General features: G+C 44.8%; 1 protein-coding gene across 2 annotated transcripts in view; it reads right to left on the reverse strand.

Annotated features, from left to right (window-relative positions):
- Positions 1–1,133: 1,133 nt before the first annotated feature.
- Positions 1,134–18,551, reverse strand: part of LOC144604264 (mitotic spindle assembly checkpoint protein MAD1-like) — a 233,359-nt gene continuing 215,941 nt past the window's right edge. For both annotated transcript variants that reach the window (XM_078418504.1, XM_078418503.1), the window contains one exon: positions 1,134–1,254. In XM_078418504.1, coding sequence (XP_078274630.1) covers positions 1,180–1,254 — 75 coding nt within the window. In that variant the 3' untranslated portion in view covers positions 1,134–1,179. The remainder of the gene's footprint in view (positions 1,255–18,551) is intronic.

Here is an 18,551-nt window from a genome sequence, read left to right on the forward strand (position 1 = left end):
AACTGGAAAAGTTAGTACGCATTTGAATTTTAAGTTGCAAAGAGAGTGAAGGAGAGGTGAATAGGTCAATGGGAATATTTTGAGTAAGGGTGTGCCAAGTTGATCTGTATGTTTAAGTCATCTGACTACAAGACTGAGAGCAATAGAAAGAGAGAAAACATGATAAGTGAAATTGGGACTGAGCCGTATTGAGTTCAAAAGTTGAAATTTGGCTTGAGCCGCTCTCAACCCGAGACTGCGAGCTCTGTGATGTTAAAGTCCGCAGGCCGCGTTGGAGCGTCGATCCCAGGCAAGGAATAGCACGCTCAGCTGGTAAGTCCACGGCCCCGCGGGGGCTCAAAGTCAGTCCCAGGCAAGGCCTCCAGCTCCATGATGTTAAGCCGGAGAGCGACCGGAGATAGGGTCCAGAAAGCAATCGCATCTCCGGCAAAGTAAAGAGATTGAAAAAAAGTTTCCCCTGACCCCTCCCCCACCCACCACATAAAACAAACCAGAGAACATTTACACAAACTTTTAAAACTTACCAAAAATTTAAAAAAAGTTCAAAAACGACAGACAGACTGGAGGTGAGGCAGCCATCATGCGGCACTCCCTGGAGGATACTGCATTTCAGATTTCAGCTACAAAGTTGGACCTGTAGAGTTGAGTTTTCTTTTTTTTGAAGCAAAGAAGCTTCAGAGAAAATTTGATGGAGCGAACAAGATCATGACCAGTAAAGGGGGAAATTATGAGCAGCAATTAATCAGGGGGTATGGGGAGAAGGCAGGCACGGGTTACTGAATGTGGATGCTCAGCCATGACCACAATGAATGGCAGTGCTAGTTCAAAGGGCCGAATGGCCTCCTCATGCACCTATTTTCTATGTTTCTAACTGCATATCTGAAAAAAAATGCACAACCCTGAAACATGCACCAAATAGAAATTCATTTCAATTCATACAATTAAAAAATTCCAAATCCCAAAACTCCCATACAGCTTAAGATTTTGATCAGAATACAATATTTTAAAAGATCAAAAATCTTTATGAATTCTGAAAATTAGCACTCTTTGCACTGCCTCACATATCAGCATGTCACAATTCCATTTCAGATATAATTAAAAGTCCCTCGCGCATCCACATCAATTCAACTGTGCAATGTAGGAAGTTTCCTCCTCTACGGACACTTAGTCAATGCAACATTAAAGCATGGTGCTTACTGTCTGTGCTTTTAACTTGTGATTGCCAACATCCTCCAGGGCCTGAGATAGCTGCTTCTGAAAAAGAAACAAAATAGCTATTAGTCTTAATACAGTCTCATATAGTGAAATAAACTCAGAATCAATTATAGAAATTATTATTTGGTTGTTGAAAATTCTTTAGAATTCTTTAAACATGAATTGTAGCGCCTATATTATAAACAGCGACCAAGCTTTTAATACAACTTCAAATTACCCTGCCTCAATGGAACTTTGTAAATATTCCTTCACTGCAGAAATTGGAGAAAATGCTATTGAATTTCACCCTTCTGTTCCAGTTAACATGCTCTCATAGTTTCTGAAGAGGGGTCCTGACCCAAAACGTCACCTACGAGTCTGAAGAAAGGGGCCCCTCCCAAAATGTCACCTATCGATGTTCTCCAAAGATGCTGCCTGACCGCCGTGTCACTCCAGCACTTTGTGTCTTTTTGTTTTGTAAACCAGCATCTGCAGTTCCTTTTTTCTACCCTTCTCTTATATTTTCTGTCTGCACTTCCATCCAGATAGTTGAACATTTGCAAATTATTAGTGCCAAGAATAACCGGCACTCCCCAACTCACATCATCGTCTAAAAGTTGTCACATAGTTAGTTTTCATCCAGCATTGGAAGAGCAGAAGTAACAGCAACTAAGCACTGGAAAAAATTGCATTCTTTAATCAACTGCATCAATCCCACTTTCAATCTGCTGATTCCATCACTCTTCTTGGCAAGAACTGTCTACAATCTTACTAATTTGACCCTGATCTGCACTTCAAAATTCCACCATGCCTTTACCCTCCAAAATCATAAAATTGGTTTCACCCCTCTCAATATGCCAAAACAGGCTTCATCACTCCCAATATCCCACAACAGACTTCACCACTCCCAATATCCCGAAATCTGGCTTCACCACTCCCAATATCCCCCACCTTCTTCAGTCCCCTCTTTATTCCCCCTAGCCAGCTTCATTTCTCTTGATTATCCCCCACTGGCTTCACCCTTATTTTCCCCCACCCAACTTCACCCGTCACTATCTCCCCCATCTGGCTTCACTCCTACAAAATTGTCCGCCTGATTTTTCATTAACCGATGAAATAGGGCCTTCCATACTGTAGTATTCCTCCACCCTTGTGCCCTGCTCTCAGTTCACTTTTCCACCTTGGCTTTGTAACATTTGCAAATTTGCACATATTTCTCTAACTTTTTAGCAAATTCATTAATATAAATTGTGAATAGCTGAGGGCCCTCCACTGATCCTTGTGGCATCGTGCTAATAACAACCTGCCAACCAGAAATTGGCCTCTTTACTCTTACTCTCAGTTTCCTGTCCTTTAACTAATCTTTTATTCATGCTCATAACTTACAAATAATATGCGTATTTATTTTACTGTAATAGGCAGGGTGGCACAGCAGTAGAATTGCTGCCTTACAGCAGCAGAGACCTGGGTTTGATACTGACTATGGGTGTTGTCTGTACAGAATTTGTATGTTCTCCCTGTGACCACATGAGTTTTCTCTGGGTGCTCCGGTTTCCTTCCACACTCCAAAGACGTACAGGTTTGTAGGTTAACTAGGCTTAAGTAAAAATGTAAAATGTCCCTAGTGTGTAGGATAGTGCTACTATATGAGGTGATCGCTGGATACTCAGTAGGCTGACGGGCCTGTTTCCACGTTGTATCTGTAATGTCTAAAGTCTTAAAGCATCTAAATGGTATCACTTTAAATTACCTTTAACAACCTAATTGCACTTGATCCATTGTTTCTCCCACATCTGCCCTCTTCAAAAAACTAATTTTATCAAATTCAATTTCCACTGTATAAAATCACATTGACTCTCCCGAATTATATTATGATTTTTGAAGTGTCTTGTTACTGGATTCATAATAATGAATTCCACATTTTGCTGACAGGATGTCAGGCTAATTGGTTAAAAGTTTATTTCTTATTCTTTTTCTCCTTTCTGAAACAGCAGTGCTTAACTTGTTGCTTTAAAATCTATTGAGACTTTTGCCAGAATCATAGAAACATAGAAAATAGGTGCAGGAGGAGGCCATTCGGCCCTTCAAGCCAGCACCACCATTCATTGTGATCATGGCTGATCATCCACAATCAATAACCCGTGCCTGCCTTCTCCCCATGTCCCTTGATGCGGCACGGTAGCGCAGCGGTAGAGTTGCTGCTTTACAGCGAATGCAGCGCCGGAGACTCAGGTTCGATCCTGACTACGGGTGCTGCACTGTAAGGAGTTTGTACGTTCTCCCCGTGACCTGCGTGGGTTTACTCCGAGATCTTCGGTTTCCTCCCACACTCCAAAGACGTACAGGTATGTAGGTTAATTGGCTGGGTAAATGTAAAAATTGTCCCTAGTGGGCGTAGGATAGTGTTAATGTACGGGGATCACTGGGCGGCACGGACTTGGAGGGCCGAAAAGGCCTGTTTCCGGCTGTAGATATATGATATGATATGATATGATATGATTCCACTAGCCCGTAGAGCTCTATTTAACTCTCTCTTAAATCCATCCAGTAATTTGGCCTCCACTGCCCTTTGTGGCAGAGAATTCCACAAATTCACAACTCTCTGGGTGAAAAAGTTCCTTCTCACCTCAGTTTTAAATGGCCTTCGCCTCCAGGGAAGTTTGGAAGGCCATCACTAATGCATCTATTTTTCTGCACCTCTTTTGCAACTCTAGGATACAGGCTAACAGTGTATGGGATTTATGCCTTTGCAGTCCTCTTACTTTCTCCTGTACTTTGTCCGTGATGATATTAATTAGATCTTGGATCATTTTTTATATTTTTTGCAGTAACAACAAATATAAAATATTTATTCAATGCTTCTGCAATATCCTTATTCCCATAATACTTTCATTATGATATCTTTGGGCGCCACATATTTTTTTACCTCCTTTCCTTATGCAATTCATCCTTCATTTCTAAAGGCCCATATTTTCCTGTGTGGGGTTGCTCCTTGCATTCTCTTTTCCTTCAAACCTATCTTATTCAAATCCCAAGATGCTTCTTGACAGTCCTGGAGCTAAGAACTGTGACCCTGAGTGGTAGCAAGTGAGAAGAGCAATGTAGGGCAATCCTGCCTTTGAAACCTTCCAGAAAACCTTGACAGGTGGCAAGTGGAGTACCCCAAGGATCTGTGTTGGGTCCGCTGTTGTTTGTCATTTACATCAATGATCTGGATGATGGTGTGGCAAATTGGATTAGTAAGTATGCAGATGATACGAAGATAGGTGGTGTAGTTAATAATGAAGTAGATTTTCAAAGTCTACAGAGAGACTTGGGCCTTTTGGAAGGGTGGGCTGAAAGATGGCAGATGGAGTTTAATGCTGATAAGTGTGAGGTGCTGCATTTTGGTAGGACAAATCAAAATAGGACGTACAGGGTAAATGGTAGGGAATTGAGGAATGCAGTGGAACAGAGGGATCTGGGAATAACTGTGCATTGTTCCCTGAAGGTGGAATCTCATGTGGATAGGGAGGTGAAGAAGGCGTTTGGTATACTTGCCTTTATAAATCAGAGCATCGAATATAGAAGTTGGGACGTAATGTTAAAATTGTACAAGGCATTGGTGAGGCCGAATCTGGAATATGGTGTGCAGTTCTGGTCGCCAAATTATAGGAAGGATGTCAACAAAATAGAGAGAGTACAGAGGAGATTTACTAGAATGTTGCCTGGGTTTCAGCACTTAAGCTACAGAGAGAGATTGAACAGGTTGGGTCTTTATTTTTTGGAGCGCAGAAGGTTAAGGGGGAACTTGATAGAGGTTTTAAAATTTTTAAGAGGGACGGACAGAGTTGACGTGGGTAAGCTTTTCCCTTTGAGAGTGGGGAAGATTCAAACAAGGGGGCATAACTTCAGAATTAAGGGACAAAAGTTTAGGGGTAGCATGAGGGGTGACTTTTTTACTCAGAGGGTGGTGGCTGTATGGAATGAGCTTCCGGTGGAATGGTGGAGGCAGGCTCGATTTTATTATTTAAGAGAAAATTAGATAGGTATATGGATGGGAAGGGATTGGAGAGTTATGGTCTGAGAGCAGGTAGATGGGACTAGGTCGGAGAAAGTGTTCGGCATGGGCTAGAAGGGCCAAACTGGCCTGTTTCCGTGCTGTAATTGTTATATGGTTATATGGTTAAAGCTCTATCCCAGTATTGCCATCTCCCAAAACTGTCAGTGTCTGGTTTTTTTTCCAAATGCCTCTGACATTGAGATACAATAGGTAACTAAAATATATTACATTTTAAAAAAGAATCAGGGCTGGCCATAAATGATCTCAGACAGGGCAGTTCCCTAGTAGGCCCATTGTTAACTGTGGAAAGTGTGATCTCAAGAAGGATACAATGTAGTGAACTGTAGAACTGGTTAAACGACGAGAGTGGAGGAAGCAAGGGTCAGTATGGGAATGGAAGGGGAGTGGAAACGGTTGGCAACTGGAAGATCCCATAAGCCTTGTCGAAAAGTTTTTCGCTGGAGTAACTTCTACCTGCACTCCCCTCCACTTCACCTCCTTCCTCCACCCTAGTTGTTTAACGGCTAGGTAAATGACTAGGGTCGTTTACCCTAGTGAACGACCCTAGGGTAAACTGGGTAATGGCGGTAGGGGGAGTGATAACTAGGTAATGGAGGTAGGGGGAGTGGAAGGAAGGGTATGTACATTGTGGGTAGGGCTGGGAAGTGAAAGAGAGGATAGATGATAAGGAGGTAAAATTTACCTGAGATCGGAGAATTCAATGCTCACGTTATAGGTTGTAGGCTACCCAAAACGGAACACTGTTTCTCCAGTTTTCATGTGGCCTCACTCTGGCAGTGGAGGAGGCCAGACAGGTTATAAATGGGAAGGGAAATTTAAAGGGCTTGCAACCAGGAGTTTCAGTAGGCCCCGGCAGACAGAACACAAGTGTTTGGCGAGATTGCCTCTGCTTGGTCTCACTGTTGTAGAAGCCACATCGAAAGGACCGAATGCAATGGACGAGGTTCGAAGAGGAGCAAGTAAATCTTTATCTCTACTGGAAGGGCTGTTGGGGTCCCTGATTGGAAATGAGAGGTGGTGTTTAAAACTCACATTATAAACCCTTATAAGAAAATCACTGATAATGCAATAAATTCCCATATCAGGTTTTCCAGCAAACCTGTTGACAGGTTGGTTCCAAAACAAGAGTGGTTGGGAAAGCCCATTTAAGTATGTATATCAAACATTTAAACCATATTTCTCATTAATGCTCATATATGGTTTGGCTTTCAGTCAACAATTACATATATAATTAATACCCAATATTTCCCAACCCTATCCTGATTTACACAATGTAAGTAAATGGATTTATTGTCCTTGTTTGCTGACACTGAATTATAGTAGTGTACAATACTTGATGTTGCAGTGGCACAGAGCACTGTTAGCAAATCTGGCTAATTACTTCATCACAAGTTACATTGTTGGATTATTAATTTGCTTTGGGGCGAGAGATTGATTTGGTGTCAGACCATTTCAGCACTTTATCATTCCAAAAACATCCATAGAATCCTAAAATAACACCCACTCTATTTTTTAATTAAATAAAACACCTCACAAATATTGAACAAAACACACATTTTAATTAGACAATCAAACTAGAGACACCCTGCACTACGCAGGTCCATTCAGCCTCCATGGTAACCACAATGCATATGGCATAAACAGGTTTGTTTAAAATCACCTCACTGACCCTCAAAAGCAAATTATTGACAGTGCATATACTGTTAAGTAAAACCATATGGCTAAAAACAAAATTACCCTATCCTGTGGGTGAATAACATCATGTCAACTGCGGAACAAGACTGGATTTTCAATGAGATCATGGGTGATCTGCATCTGTAATTCTAACCTAGTTCTTCTGTTAAAGGAAAACCTCTGAAGATTGTTTTCATATTATTGTTTGACCTTCACCCCGTCTACACAGCACCTAATTATCCCCAGTTACCCAACCCTTCTTCAAGCTTAAACTGTGCTTTGGGCAAAGAAGCTTCTGATTTCCATACATTTTCTTTATAGGAAGTGTTTCCTGACATTATGTTTGAATAGCCTGTTTTCAATCTTAATTTTGGACTAATTTAAGACTAATCAACCTCAGAATTTCTCCCTTTCCAATCATTGTAGCGCAATACTATTGGTTCTAAGTCTACAACAATTGGTGTTGAGTTAGGGACACCTACCTACATGTTAAAAACAAGTCAAGTGTCACTAACATTATAGCAGAGCTTCATGGATGAGTGCAAAGTGAATCACGTGATTTGAAGTTAGTCAGGTCGGAGCCTGGCTGTGTAGCTATATGCTGCCGAGGCAGAGATGATAATTTTGCCAGGAATTAGTGTTTTTAGCCACCCTGACAGCTGTTCGTTCACAGGTCTGTATGGGGATGGATTTGCCTGCTGTTTTAGGCAAGTTCTGCCAGATATGACTGGGGCATTTCCACAACGAGCCGCAACAATTGGGGAGTTGGGTCAGGTAAAGCAGAACTGATAGCATTGAGCAGACCACTCACTCATTCACTGAGTCAGTGAGGCTGGCTGGTGATTTCTCCGCCAGCTGGCTCACCCATCACGGTTGTTTCTACGATCTTCTCCTGAATGCTTTTTGTTCATTTCCGACTTACAAAAAAATTGGGGGACTAAATTGAGGAAAATTGAAGGAAACTATTACATTCAGTTGCCTATTACATTTTAAACTACACAATGTTGTAGCGTCATTCTTAGGGCAGTTCATGCCATTTGATAGCAAGTTTTCAGCCTGTTTTTGCCACAAGCAAACTCTGGAAGGTCTGTCAAATTTGTCACAATCACGATGCAATACAATTATATAACAAATTATTCAAAATGGACAAAGGAAAAGTGTTGGTCCAAATGGCGTTCATACACATTGTAATATTCCAAAAGCCTGTGTAAAGGATGTGCCCACAGTTATTTAAGTTTGTTTATTATTGTCGCATCAAGGTACAGTGAAAAGCTTTGAGTTACATATTATCCAAATAGATCAGATAAGCCATATAAAGACACAATCAGTTCAAAAGTACAATAGATAAAGCAAAGGGGAAGATACAGAATGCAGAGATGGTTCTCAGCATTGTAGTGCATCAGTTCCTTAGACAAAATTCAATGTCCGCACAGGATCGTAACCTAGCTAATGAAAGGGACATTCAGAAGCCAGATAATGGAGGGGAAGAAATTGTTCCTTAGTCCAGCGGTGCATGCCTTCAAGCTTTTGTACCTTCTGCCAGACGGGAGCAGAGAGTAGGAATGACTGGGGTGGGATAAGCCTTTGTTTGTGTTGGCTGCTTTTCCAAAGTAGCGTGAAGTATAGCTGAAGTCAACGGTAGGAAGTCTGGTCGGTGTGATGGACTGGGCTTCATCTGCAACTCTCTGTAATTTCTCACGGTCTTGGACAGAGCTGTTTCAACCAGGCTGTGATGCAACCCAGCAGAATGCTTTCTACGGTGCATCTCTAGAAGTTTGTAAGAGAAACGGGAAACAGGTCAAACTCCCCAGGAAGTTGGTATACCTTTTTAGCTGTTGCATCAATGTGCTTGGTCCACGACAGAACATTGGTAATGTTAAAAGCAAGGAATTTGAAGGTCTCAACCATTTTTACATCCACACCATTAATGCTGATTAGAGTATGTACTCCACAATGCTTGTTGACGTCAATAACTAGCTCCTTCGTCTTGTTGACACTGAAGGAAAGGTTATTGTCCTGCCACTATGTCACTAAGATCACTATCTCCTTCCTGTGCTTCGCCTCATCATTGATCGTGATTCAGCCCACTACACTGGTGTCATCTGCAAATTTGTAGATGGAATTAGTCGTATTTGGCCATGCAGTCGTGAGTGTAAAGAGAGTATAGTAGGGGATTGAGAACATATCCTTGCAGAGCACCAGTATTGAGTTATTGTGGAGGATGTGTTGTCACCTATCCTCGCTGATTGTGTCTGTGGGTTAAAAAGTTGAGAATCCAGTGGCAGAGGAGGGAGCTCATTCTTGTGTCCCGGAGAGGAGTTTGCATGGGATTATGGTGTTGAAGGCTGGGTTGTTGATAAATAGGAGTCTAAAGTAGGAGGTCCTTGTGGTCTAAGTGTTTCATATTTGAGTTTAGGCGCAAGGAGATAGCGTCTGCTGTGGACCTGTTGCAATGGTAAGCAAACTGCAGTGGATCTAAGCTGGCTGGCAAGCTAGAGTTAATGTGTGCCATCGCCAGTCACTCAAATAACTTCATGATGGTGGATTTCAGATCCACTAGACAATAGTCATTAAGGCACACTACCTCACTGTTCTTTGGTGCCGGGATAATAATGGCCTTTTAGAGGCAGGTGGGGACCTCAGAATAGAGTAGTGAAAGGTTAACGATGTCTGTGAGTAACTCTGCCAGCTGATCTGCACAGGTACTGAGGATGTGGCCAGAGACTCCATTTGCTCTCAGCAGATACACTTTCAGAAAAGCCGATCTTAATTCTGCCTCAGTAACTGTTTGTACAGTTGCGTCGGAGACTGGCTGGCAAATAACATTCCATCACCGACCTTCTATTCAAAGCGAACGTGCAATGCATTGAGTTCACCGTCTAAAACACAAGCAACTGAAGAGTCTAGTTATGACTTTTAGTTTGTATGCTGGAGATCAAATTGTACACATTATGAGAAATAAAATGTCCCACTTGAAGCACCTCCCTGTGCCATCCTGGGCTGCAGAAAGAAAGCTGCATTTAGCTGCAAATTGCAAGATGCTAATATTTTTGTTTTTTATATTAGGTGTTGGGGGAAGCAGTTTCAAAAATAAATTTCAAAATAATTTTTACACAATTGAAGAAAACTTGCAAATTTGAGGGAAAAGGCATTGAGATTGGACTGCCAGATTTCCCACTCAATGACAGAATGCTGAAAGGCCACTGTGTATAATACATCCAGACACAAGGAATTGCAGATGCTGTTTTACAAAAAAGACACAAAGTGCTGGAGTAACTCAGCGGGTTAAGCAGCATCTCTGGAGACATGAATAGGTGACATTTCGGATTGGGACCATTCTTCGGACATGAGTCACGAAATGCTGCCTGACTCACTGATTTACTCCAGCACTGTGTCTGATAAATCACTAGACAAACTGTCAAAAGAGCTTTGAAAACCGCAATTGAGAGAATACTTCATGATTTATCCAGAATCATGTTAATAAACTAAAAGTTGGGGGACCTTTCACCTTGCACTTTGTGAAGTATATCAGGACTGACATCAATGCTTGGTGTTTGAAAAAAGGTTTACTGTAATTCGTCTGAGAATTCTGAACAATTAATGTTTCCTTGCCAGGAGATGCATTGGAGCAATGCGCTGCCGCTGACATAGTGGAATGCCCTATGGACTTGGTGTTTACAAGCCCACGGAGTGAAGGACCACTGCAAAAGAAAAACAGGCTCGCACTTGTGAAGCTTTCTTCACAACTTTAGAATATACCTTAGTACTCTACCTCCAAAACTGTCAGCACTTCAACAATGTTCAAAACTATTTTGTTTTTAAAAAGGTCATTCTGAATATAACACGTGTGAAACAACACTTCACTTGCAAAGTATTTTCAATCTCTTGGATTTAAACAGGTTTGAGTAGATCCTTCAGAATACTCCTGGTTCCAAGAAACGGGTATATTATTCTTCTCTCCTACAGAATATTTATACTTTTAGTTCATATATCCATGAAAAAAGCAGAAGCCCAATAAAATTCACTTTCCAAAAATTGATCTTGTACATTAGCATCATACATATGTTAATATCTTAATTAAATCTTTCTCAAAACTAATGATAGAATTCCCTCTGCAGTTGGATAAATTGTAAATATCAGTAAATTGATCAAGTGTAAAGTGGAAACTATAAAAAGCGTAATCATCTCAATGCTGAGGATAAAAACAAGACACATAATTAAATGGGAAATTACTTTTCTTGCACATTACATTACCTGCTGGTTTAGTCGGTAAAGAAAAAGCTGAAGATAACCAAATTAGGACATAAAAAAGGGTTGTCACAGATTTTATTCACAATACAAGCATTCTTGCAATTCCTAGTAGCTCTACACAGCATGTGATGTTACATTTGAAAATTTAATTAAACATCAATTGATTCATATGAAACTTAGCTAATACTTTTCAAAGTCAGCCCATTATAGCATTTCTGTTTGTCATTTTGTCCTTGACCCAAAATGGCAACTCAATTTCTTTCCCTACTAGTGTTGCCTGACTACCTCCAATATTTTGTGGTTTTGTTTCAGATTTCTACGGTTTTGGAATCTGCGGTTTTTGGAACTAATTAGAGCACTTCACACTAGAATTCATATCCATCTCATTCACTACACTGATGGATGTTATCCTAAAGCAGTAACTAAAGCTCAAGACACTCAGCAAATAAATATGTAATTCTCAGAGTACGGAAATTAGTTAAACACTGTGTAATTGAGGAAGGGATTCCTCTGAAACCTCAGCACATTGTGCACCTCAGGCATTTCATCAGAATCTTCAGGAGCCTGATCTTTAAATGCAATTAAACATGGCAGTCAACTTAAACAAACCATTTCACAAATAGTTAGTTCGCCACAAGATATGAGCTTTTTCAGCCAGTCAGAATTCAGGGATGCTCCTGAAGCCAAATTAGCGCGATATCATTCACTTGTTCCCACATCATAAGGAATCCCAATAGCTTTTCTATTGATAGATAAATAAATCTGCTCCATATAAACTTATCACAGGACTCATTAACTGAACATTTTAATGTTTATTTATATCAACGATTGAAGGTAAGGAAAGATTTGAACGCAGCAAATTTTTTTAAACCGCTTGTTTTGTAACAACGTATCTTTAAATCCCCTAATGGCATGTGGTGGCTCTGCGTATTCACACATTTCTTCACCAATAGTTTGAAACATATGGTAATGTGCACTCTGATTCAGTTTTTATTCCGATAAGGGGAACAAATCTGAGATGTGTTCTTCCTCATGTTTTGAAAGCATTGTTATAAAAAAGTGTTATTGAAGCAGGAGTGTCAAGAGTGTCAAGCAAAGCCAATGAAGTGGGACACGTGGCAAGCAAAGTTTTCTTTATTCATCAAGCACCATACAGCTCCCCAAACCCCCAACCAGTTCAACTCCTCCAGGAACTCCACTACCAACTGCCCCTCCTCCCCATTCCACGTTCCGTGACCACACCCCCCTCCCCGAGTCGAAGGTTTGCACCACGCGTGGCTCACTACCAGGGACCGCCACAGGACCCTACCCCAGAACCAGAGGCAAGGAACTGAACGGGAAGACGAATGAGGCGGCCAGACCTCGTGCATATGTCCCCACGCACAGGGGACACGTCGTGTACGGACAAAATCAGGAGCAACCGGGACGACGGATTACCCCGACGACGAGGCTGGGCCACTCGCACTGGCTCGCTAAGGTCCAAATGGACCGGCGTCAAATGAGCCACAGACACAGTCTCCCGCCGACCACCCATGTCCAAAAGAAAATTAGTAGGCCAATGCTGCAGCACCCGAAAGGGACCCGGATATCGGCGCTGCAAAGGCGACCCACGGGCGTCGTGGCGCAGAAAAACATACGAACAGTCCATGAGAGCAGGCAGGTACATGGGCAGGAGCCACCCCATGGCGAGACGTCAGGACAGGAGACAGGGCGCCGACCTTCTCCCGCAAACGGACCAACGCAGATGACGGCTGCTCCCGGGATGCACCAGTGGCCGGAATAAATTTCTCGGGAACAGTGAGCGGGATGCCATAGACTAATTCGGCTGAGGACGAAGCCAAATCCTCCTTCGGGGCGGTCCGAATACGCAACAAAATTCACGGCAACTCATCCATCCATTTGTGGCCCGTGAGGCATGCCTTCAAAGCGGCCTTGAGATGGCGGTGGAACCGCTCCACCAACCCATTAGACTGGAGATGATACACCGTCGTGTGGTGAGGTTGTGTCCCCAACAGGCGAGCCATTGCGGGCCACAGCTCAGACGTGAACTGGGCACCCCAGTCCGAGGAAATGTCCAGCGGCACCCCGAAACGGGCAATCCAGTGGACCATGAGGGCGTGAACACACGACAGGGCAGAAGTGTCCATGAGCAGAATGGCCTCCGGCCACCGCATAAAACGGTCCACCACCGTCAGAAGATGCGAGGCAACCTGGGATGGAGGCAGCGGCCCCATGATATCCATGTGAACATGGTCAAAGCGCTGGCGAGGCACTGCGAACTCCTGCACTGGAGCCCGGATGTGCTGCTACACCTTCGATGTTTAGCATGGAATGCACGCCCGTGCCCAACAACCGAATTGCTTCCGCAATCCATGCCACATGAAATGAGCATCCACCATCGCAACCCTCGCATGGATAGATGGGTGGGCCAACCCATGAATGACATCGGAAAATCCGGCGACTCCAGGCAGCCGGGACAGTAATGCCGGAAGGACCCAACGGCACGTCGTCCAGCACCAAACCAGAAACCGCAGTTCAGTAGGCTGGTATCTCCTCGTCCGCCAGCTGCACCACAGCCAAGGCGGAATAATCTATGCCCGCGGCCACCTCGAGGACAGCCTCATTAGCTGGGCGGGACAGGGCGTTAGCAACCAGGTTACGTTTGCCTGCAATGTGGCGGATGTCGGTCGTGAATTCGCAGATTGTCGTGAGCTGGCGTTGCTGCCGGGCGACCAGGGATCCGAAACCTTAGCGAACGCAAAGGTGAGGGGCTTATGGTTAGTGAAATCAGTAAAGTCCCGGCCCTCCAGGAAATAGTGGATGCGTCGTACTGCCAAGTGCAAGGCGAGGAGCTCTCGGTCGAACACACTTCACTTCCATTCTGCCAGGTTAAGCTGGCGACTGAAAATGACGAGAGGCTGCCAGTAACCATCAAGCGACTGCTCCAGCACGTCGCCGTCCGCGGAGTCCGAGGCATCCGCCGTTAGGGCTGTAGGGGCGTCGACCCGCAGATGCACCAGCATCGTCGCCCGAGCCAACGCTTCCTTCGCCCGTCTAAAGCAGCCACTGCGTCGTCGTTCCGCACTGCACGTCCGCTGCTTACTAGTTAGCAACTGAAAGAGCGGCCGCATTATCTTTGCTGCCGCAGGCACAAATTGGTGATAAAACATGACCATCCCTACAAACTCCTGAAAGCCCCGCACTGTGGAAGGCCGCGGAAACTGGCGAATGGCCTTGACCCTGTCCGGAGCGGAACAACACCGTGTTGTGTCACGCGGTGGCCCAGAAAGCCGATGGCACGGAAGCCGACCTGACATTTGTCGGGGTTGATGACGTGACTATGCTCGCTGAGGCACTGGCACAACAAACGGAGGTGGGCGCAATGTTCTTGCCAAGGATATCATCCATGTAAATGAAAAGGAAATCGAGTCTCCGACCCACGGTGTTAGAAGGCATTGAAGGCCTGCACCGCATTCTTAAGGCCAAAGGGAATACGCAGGAACTCAAACAACCCAAAGGGGGTGATTTTAGCTGTTTTTGGCACGTCCTCCGGCCGCACGGGAATCTGGTGGTAACCCCGGACTTAGTTGACTTTTGAAAATAACTTATCCCCAGCCAGATGGGCGGAGAAGGCCTGGATGTGGGGAATGGGGTAGCGATCAGCGATGGTGGCGTCGTTCAGGCAGCGGTAGTCGCCACAAGGCCTCCAGCCCCCGGAGGCCTTCGGTACCATGTGCAGCAGGGAGGCCTATGGGGTATCTGAGAAGTGGACAATTCCCATAGCCTCCATGTTGTAAAACTCCGCTTTGGCGATCTGGAGCTTGTCGGGAGGCAGCCTGCGGGCGTGGAGCGGCGCTCCCGAAGTAAGAATGTGGTGCACCATGTTTCGGGTTGGCCAAATGGAATTTGGGCGTAAATGTTGTCGACTGCAGACACTGGGTTGCGGATTGGCATGGCGGATGCAGCAGGGCGCAAGGAGATCACTTCCAATGTGGAACCTTGGACAAGGTGTTGCCCCCTCACGTCAACTAAAAGTGATTGCACCCACAGGAAGTCGGTGCCCAGCAACGGTTGGGACACGTCTACAACAGAAAGGCCAGGTGAAGTGGCAAGAGCCAAAGATAAGCGGAATGGTGCGGACGCCGTACGTTCATATGGTGCTGGCATTCGCGGCAGTTAATGAGGGCCCCCGCTTCCCAGAACGAATGTCCACCCCTGATGGGGGCAAAATGCTGACTTCCGCCCGTGTCCACCGGGAATCATCGTCCCTAGAGCCGGTCTCATGCACATGAGCGGTGTATCTGGCCGACCGCCGAATTGATTACTGGCGGCCAGCCCCGGCATTTCCCGCTTCTCCCGGAGCAAGAGACTCAGCTGAGTCCCCGGTGGGCGCGCCCAGGTTGCTGTGCCCTCGAAGGCGCATGATCGAGCGAACCTCTGCCCTGCCGCCTGGCCAGCAGCTCGTCTGTGCTAGCTGCAGGGGGACATCAAAATTCGCCCCTGAGAGGAGCAGGTAGATGTCGTCGGGCAACTGCTCTAGGACGGCGTACTCAAAAAGCAGGCAAGGCCGGTGGCCGTCCATGAGCGTGAGCATTTCGCTCATGAGGGCCGATGGCTTACGGTCGCCGAGCCCGCCCATGTGGAGGATCCGTGCCGCTCGCTCCAGGCGGCTGAGCCCAAAAGTGCGGAGGAGTCGCATCTTGAGGCCTTTGTATTTGTTGGCCGCTGGTGGCACACGCAGGTAAGGCACCAACGGACTGGCCATCACCTGGTCGAGTGCGCCGACGACATAGAAGTAGCGGATGTCGTCAGCTGTAATCCTGCGGATGTGGAATTGAGCTTCTGCCTGCTGGAACCACACCTACGGCTGCGAGGTCCAGAAGACCAGCCGCTTAAGTGCGACCATGTTTTGTTGGGCCTAGTCAACGGCAACAGCGGGCCAAGCGCTGGCAGCGTCGATTATTGCGATCCAAAATACCTATTTCGGACCGTCGGGGTCACCAATGAAGCGGGACACGAGTGTCAAGCAAAGCCAATGAAGCGGGACACGTGTCAAGTGAAGTTTTCTTTTTTCCTCAAGCTCCCCAAAGCCCCAACCAGTTCAAATCCTCTTGGAACTCCACTACCAACTGCCACTCCTCCCCATTCCAAGTTCCGTGACCACAAACCCCCCCGAGCCGGTCCAAGGGTTCGCACCACGCGTGGCTCACCACCAAGGACTGCCACATTATTACCCATACACGTACTAAATTGGTCCTATTTTGCTGTTAATTCTCATTTGGATTCAGAATAGTTTAGTGCCAAATACATCATTCATAACAGATTGAATGTTCTTATGAAGCTCATAGAATGCAGTAAACAGTAAAGATGGGTTCTACAATACATACATCAACGACTGCACAATAGGTGAATGGTTCAATCTGAGGTTGTGCAACAAAAAAAATAATGCTATCGTTGAATAACTGATTGAGGTAGACTTAAAAAGAGAATGCAGCAACACCTCTAGGAAGGAAAGAGATGATTGGTTCAATGGTCAGATGGTCATGGGGAAGACGTTGTTCTTAAATCTGGAAGTCTTGGGTTTCAATTTCTTGTATCTTATCCCCGAAGGTAAAAGAGAGAAAAGGGAATGGCTCGGGGAGCAGCCATTCTTGTCGATACTTCCAGCTTTCCTGATGCACCATCCTGGATGGAAGGAAGTGATGAGCCTGTGATGGACTGGGCAGTGTTCACTACTCTGCAGGTTTAGACGATCAGAGCAGTTGCCATACCAGGCTGAGATGCATCCCATCAAAATCCTTTCTCTAATACATCTGTAAAAGTTTGAGGGAATCATCATGACATGCTAAATCTTCTCAGACGCCTAAGAAAGGCAATACTCTGATGCGCCTTTTAATCACTGCATCAGTATGAGAAGGCCAGGTCATGTTGCTGGTAATATGAATGCCAAGGAACATGATACTATTGACCATCTCTCTAGAAGCTCTCTCAGTGTCTCTCAGTGGTCTCTCAGTGAACCTAAGTGCCAGATCACAAGGGCAGCTTCCAGGGTGCATTACTCGCGACTACACATTAGAAGCCACTGGTGTCCATTTTTGCAATACCAGCATTTTGCACAAAAAAAAATCCTAAATCAAGAAGCAATCTACATTGTCAAGGAATATAACATTTTCGATCTTTAAAGGCCTGTCTCACTTAGGCGATTTTAAGGCCACTGCCGGGGACTAGGCTGTCGCCGACAGTTCACCGGGGTGTCGCGGGCATGAACATGAGGAGTCTTCAAAGAATCGTAGTGGATCTCAGCGTGTCGCTGAGAAATCAACCGTATTGAAATTTCTCAGCGACAGCTGGCTTGTCGCCAGGTATCGTTGCTTATTGCGAGCGCTGTCACTTACTGTCCCCAGGTTTGCTAGGTTGTCTTAGATGCATTTAGAAGCACGTAATATTAATTGAAGTAAAGTCATTTGAAGATACCATAAAATACTTGTGTTTAACCAATTTATTTACCGTCAGGACATTTGACAGGTAGATTGGAGGCGACAGTTTGACGGTCAGGTAAGCGTGGGAATTTTTGCGATGTTTATGGCCATCAGCGATTATATTTAAAGTAGGCTCCCAACCCAGAAATCAGGTATGCATCTCCCGTACATTTTCAAAGAATGCCCACACTCTGCACAAAAATCCATTTAACTACATTTAAAATTAAATTTCTTAATACTGCTATGAGTAAACTGGAAGTCAATCCAGTTTATGCCTTGTTATCGTGAAGCTTGGTTTTCAAGTAACCCGGGCAAGATGTTATATTTCAAAACTCCCAAGTAATTACAGACTTGTCAGTGATTTTAGCAAAAATTAGGATGCCCAAGAAGCATTGATAAGCGAGGGAATTTTGCGATGTTTCCGAAAACGGTGTAATCTTGACCTGACTTGGCATTGTCGTGGTCATTGTCATAGGGTAAAAGAAAATTTCGCCAATCTGCTACAACTTTGACAGTCGCCGACAGTCGCCTAAAAATCGCTTATTACATTTTTTGCCAAAAGAACACCAACTCCAGGTAAACAGCATAACCAATTAATCCCAACTCACCAGAACTCAACTTCAGCTATTAGTATATCTCCATGATGTAGGAGCTGACAAATCATACGGATAACAATGACATCAGTCTAAAGAATAGGACTGGAGGGATATCGACCAAATGCAGGCAGGTGGGACTAGTGTAGCTGGGACATATTGGCCGGTTTGGGCAAGTTGGGCTGAAGGGCCTGTTTCCATGCTGTATCACTCTATGACTCTCTGACTGGAAGCCTGTGACGAGTGGTGTGCCTCCGAGATTGGTGTTGGGCCCATTGCTGTTTGTGTTTTTTTTCA

This window comes from Rhinoraja longicauda, chromosome 21 (genome assembly GCF_053455715.1).
Source record: "Rhinoraja longicauda isolate Sanriku21f chromosome 21, sRhiLon1.1, whole genome shotgun sequence".
Taxonomy (NCBI): Eukaryota; Metazoa; Chordata; class Chondrichthyes; order Rajiformes; family Arhynchobatidae; genus Rhinoraja; species Rhinoraja longicauda.